This window comes from Apteryx rowi, unplaced genomic scaffold (assembly GCF_003343035.1).
Source record: "Apteryx rowi isolate R43461 unplaced genomic scaffold, aptRow1 scaffold_11, whole genome shotgun sequence".
NCBI classification, from domain to species: Eukaryota; Metazoa; Chordata; class Aves; order Apterygiformes; family Apterygidae; genus Apteryx; species Apteryx rowi.
The window spans coordinates 5,704,654-5,709,449 of NW_020447308.1; the positions used below are offsets into that span (position 1 = coordinate 5,704,654).

Sequence of the window (4,796 nt, forward strand, 5' to 3'; positions counted from 1 at the left end):
GCCGCCCCGTGTCCGCGATGTTCGGCAAACCGCGAGCCGCCGCCGCCGGTGCCGGTGCCGGTGCCGGTGCCGAGCGGCCGCCGCCCGGCGCCCTCCCCGAGTGCAACCTGGCCCTCCTGGGCTGCCGCGGCGCCGGCAAGTCAGGTGAGCGGCTCGGCGCGGCCGCGGGGCTCGCGAAACGCGGGGGGGGCGGCTGGGATGTGGGTCCGGGAGCGGGCAGCGCTGGCACGGTGCCCTGCGGGTGCCGGCTGCCTCGGTGAGGGGGGTGTTGCGTGGCTGGGAAGAGGAAAAAGTTTCTCTAGACGCTGCTGCCTGTGGTGGGACGTAGCCTTTCCCTGCAAGCGATCTCAGCCCTCCGGCGCCGGCTCTGGGGCAGCGCTTGTGCTTGCTCGTGCTGCACGCAGATGGCACGGTGCGAGTGTCTGCCCTGCGCGCAAGGTGCTTGTGTTGCACGCAGACAGCAGGGTGTGAGTGTCTGCCCTGCGCGCAAGGTGCTTGTGTTGCACGCAGACAGCAGGGTGTGAGTGTCTGCCCTGCGCGCAGGTTGCATGCAGGTGGCAGGGTGCGAGCATCCGCACTGCGCGCAGGGTGCTTGTGTTGCACGCGAATGGCAGGGTGCAAGTGTCTGCACTGTGCTCAGGGTGCTTGTGTTGCATGCAACAGCAGGGTGCAAGAGTCTGCGCCGTGCGCAGGGTGCGAGTGTTGCCCACGATTGGCAGAGTCTGAGCATCTGCACTGTGCCCGGGGTGCTCGTGTTGCACGTGAACGGGGGGCAGTTGCTGCTGCACCACCGCTGCTGCAGCAGGACGGTGCGGGTCATCCCGCGGGAATGCCGGAACCCCTCGCTGTCGCCCCGCAGCAGAAAGAGACAGTACGGGAAAACCTCCTGCTGTTGCTGCTTCGGCAGCTATAAGGCATTAGGGCTTAATAGCATGAATCCGTCTCTATAAACAATAGAGGGGAAAACACAACTAATGCATTTTGAAAGCCTCTAAAAATGACCCAGAACAGCTTTTTTTGTGCAAAGAAAACAAAGTGGGCCTCTAAAGCGCAGTCCTTAGGGTAAGTAAGCCCAGCCGTGGAAAGCTGCATTTTTGCTGGAAAATTCCCATTTGTTCCATGAAGGAGCAGAGCACGACCTTTCCTTCGGGAGCCGGGAGCCTGCCAGGCTGCAGCGAGCCGTGGCGCGTCCGTCCGGGCCTCAGCGAGGCTGGGAAAGGGCCAACTTGCCCCAGTTAGCGAAGGACATAAGCGCACGCTCAGCTTGAAACACCTCCGCRTGGGCTCGAGCCTGGGAAAATGCAATTTGTGGAGCTGCGGGGTGCCGGGCACAGACCGGGACGGGCTCGCCGGCATCCCCGCCACGGGCTGCGCAGCTCCACCTGCGCCTCTCCTCTGGCAGCCGAACGCTGATTTTTCCGGGCGATTTTGAGGCTTTCTACGAAGCGGCTTTGCAGCAGGCGGAGGAAGGGGGGAGCCCGTCGGTCCCAGCCCGCGGGAAGCTGCCGCTTGGGGCCACGGGCAGCTGCTCTGCAGCGCTGCCCTGAGAAATCTCAGTTTCCTTCTGATCCAGAACGAAACCGGATGCAAAAACCCCGAAGTTTTCCTGAGCCGGGGTTGCTGCTTTCTGGCCGGCGGCGATCGCAGCCCCTCGTAGCCTGCAGCCGGCCTGAAACGCGGCGCAGAGTATTGGCGTATATGTAACCTTGATGCTGCCAAGAGAGAATTTGCCCCAGGTCCATAAGAAAGGAGCCGGCGTTAAAGCCAGGTGGGGGCTYGATTTAATCTCTCCCAGCTCCCAGGCCTGTGCTCAGGCCGCGTTTTGATGGGAATTGTGTTCGGTTAAGCCAAATAACTCATCCTGCGGAACCCGCGCTGACGAAGCTGGGCTCAGGCTCATGAAACATGCCTATTTCTGTTGCATGAATGTTTTTTTTCTACCCAGAGATGGGAACGCTAGGACAAACACTGAAGGGGAAAATCGGCTTTAGGGATGCTTTAATTCCATGCGGGAAGCAACGTGGGCTGTGGCTGGGGGGAAGCCCAAGGGCTYGGATACAAACCGGCCGGAGCCGTGATCCTCCTCTTCTCGCCTTTTGCAGCGCTAACCGTGAAGTTTCTCACCAAGAGGTTCATAAGTGAATACGACCCGAACTTGGGTAAGATTTTTTTTGTGCGCATTTCCCCTGATTTTCCCTGCACACCATCCCTGCGTCCCCACTCCCTGGCTCCGTCTCGGCCCCGTGTGAGCCGAGTGCTCGGGGCCGGCCGCTTTCCTTGCCCTGCGGGTACCCAGCCAGCTTTCGGCGCTGGCATCTGAGAAAGCATTCCTGCTCTGCGCGGACGCCACGTTTCCCATCTCCRGGATTTCCCATGAATATGGCATTTAAGGGAAAAGAAAAAAGCTCCTTGAAAAACAAAAGACGGGCCGGAAAATATGAACGGAGCTGACCCAAACCAGCCTGTAACAACAGAGATCACAACGCAGCCCCGCATCCCGCGCGGGAGCTTGTGCGCGGAAGCAGCGGCAAGCAGCTCGGCATGGCACGGCGCTCCGGGATGCGGAGCGGCTCGGATGCGCCCGGCCGCCGAGCCATGGCCAAGCCCGCGGAGGCACTTTGGGAGACGGCGGCATCCGGCGGGCACCGCGCACCCGGCCCCGCCGGCCCCGCGGGTGCGGGTGTCCCCAGGGGCCACTCGTCGCCGTCGGAGGTTTTGGGCGTTTTTCCCACTTGGGCTTCGTTTGAGTAATTAATAACTGTTTTCCTAGGCCTCATTCCAGTACACAGCGCAGCGCTGTCAATGATTTATCGGGGACATCAGCAAGATATGGAGCTTGTCCAGGAACTGGCTGCAGCCCCTAATAACTCCGCGGCTTGTGCTCTTACAAACAAAATAAAGAGGAAAAATCCCTTCCTCAGATCTCGTTTGGGAATGAGGTTGCAAAGGCAGGAGCGGCTCCGCTGTCTTCCCACGTCAAAACCTCTCTCAAATACACGGTTCAGGATCTAGCTGGGGGTGGGGGGGCAGAGTCCTTCCCATCTTCCCTGGTTTCTGAAGAAAGCGGTTGCTACTTTTGCCTGATTTATTGAAAATCAGCCCCTTCGGTCTAGCTCCCAGCGTCCCCGCGGGGAGCCAGTCCCGGAGCCTGGCCAGGCACCAGCCTCGAGCCCCTGATGTGCAGCGTGGGGGGGGGGAGGCTGAGGCTTTTCCCCCAGGGACTTCTTTCCACCTTTTTTCCCATCTTTCCCACGGGGTGGGAAAGCTCTAACCGGCCGGGGCTTGGCTTCTGCCTGCAGAGGACACGTACACGTCGGAGGAGCTGGTGGACCAGCAGCCCGTGCTGCTGAAGGTGATGGACACCGCGGACCAGGTGAGCGGACGCCCGGCGGGTCGGGGTCGGGGTTAACTCCTCGTTTTGGGGCTGGTGTCACCGAAACGCGGCGCGCTGCTCCCGCCCAGGACGGCCCCGTGAACTGCGAGCGCTACCTCCGCTGGGCCAGCGCCTTCCTCGTGGTCTACAGCATCGAGGACAAGCGGAGCTTCGCCGGCTGCCGCCGCTACCTGGACGTGCTGGCCGCCGGCGCCCGCCCGCGCGCCCGCCCCGTGCTCCTGCTGGGCAACAAGCTGGACATGGAGCCCTACAGGTAGCGGCCGGGCCCGCGCGGCGTCAAAAATAATAGTGATGGGAAAAGGGGTCATTACCGGAGAGCAGCAAACGGGCGGTTCTGGCCCTGCTCGGCCGGCTCGCGGCGGCCGCGGGCTCCTGCCCCGGTGGGGAAGCGGCCCCGGGTTGCGGCTGAGCCCTCCCGCGTCCCTCCAGCCGCGGCGCGGGGCCCGAACCGGAGTTTTGGGGCTCTTTCCGCCCGTTTGGGGAGGCGCCCACGCGGCTGCYGCGCAGACGCCGGCCCTGGGCGCGCTCTCGCCCTCCGGGAGCCCCGCTGCCCGGGAAGTGACCCACGTGCTGGGAGCCCGCGGCTGTTTTCCGCGGGAAGTTGGCGGGCAGTTTCTGCAGGAAGCTTGTGGGCAGTTTTCGTGGGAAGTTTTGGGGTGTTTTCTGCGGGAATTTTGCGGGCAGTTTCCGTGGGCAGTTTGCGGACAGTTTCTGCGGGCAGCTTCCATGGGAAGTTTGCGGGCGAGCAGTTTCCACGGGAAGTTTGTGGGCAGTTTGTGGGCAGTTTCCATGGGAAGTTTGTGAGCAGTTTCCACAGGCAGTTTCTGCGGGAGGTTTGTGGGGAGTTTTCGCGAGAAGTTTTGGGGCACTTTCTGCAGGAATTTTGTGGGAAGTTTCCGTGGGAAGTCTGTGGGCAGTTTCTGCGGGCAGTTTGTGGGCAGTTTCCATGGGAATTTTGTGGGCAGTTTCCGTGGGAAGTTTCCGCGGGCACTTTGTGGGCAGTTTCTGCAGGTAGTTTGTGGGAAGTTTGYGGGCAGTTTCCRCGGGCAGTTTGTGGGCAGTTTCCATAGGAAATTTCCATGGGAAGTTTCCGCGGGCAGTTTGTCGGCTGCCTCGTACTGCAGCGCGACCATCCCTGGCAGGGACCTGAACCCGCTCCGGTTCCTCCCTCCCCCCAGACGTGCCCTTTCCTCGGAGCCTTTTCCCACCCGGCGCCGGGACACGTCCGGCACGTTTGCATGGCCTCGGTGCTGCTCCGGGCATCCCGCGCGGTGTTAAATAACCCCCCCCCGCCGCCGCCTCCCCTCTCCAGGCAGGTGACCAAAGCGGAAGGGCTCTCGCTGGCCGCCGCCTTCGGCTGCCTCTTCTTCGAGGTGTCGGCGTGCCTGGGCTTCGAGGCGGT

General features: G+C 62.3%; 1 protein-coding gene across 1 annotated transcript in view; it reads left to right on the forward strand.

The window, feature by feature from the left end:
* The first annotated feature begins 17 nt into the window (after positions 1 to 17).
* RASL12 (RAS like family 12) overlaps positions 18 to 4,796 on the forward strand; it is a 5,510-nt gene continuing 731 nt past the window's right edge. The window contains exons 1-5 of the mRNA XM_026073327.1: positions 18 to 144; positions 2,103 to 2,159; positions 3,300 to 3,373; positions 3,463 to 3,647; positions 4,707 to 4,794. Coding sequence (XP_025929112.1) covers positions 18 to 144; positions 2,103 to 2,159; positions 3,300 to 3,373; positions 3,463 to 3,647; positions 4,707 to 4,794 — 531 coding nt within the window. The remainder of the gene's footprint in view (positions 145 to 2,102; positions 2,160 to 3,299; positions 3,374 to 3,462; positions 3,648 to 4,706; positions 4,795 to 4,796) is intronic.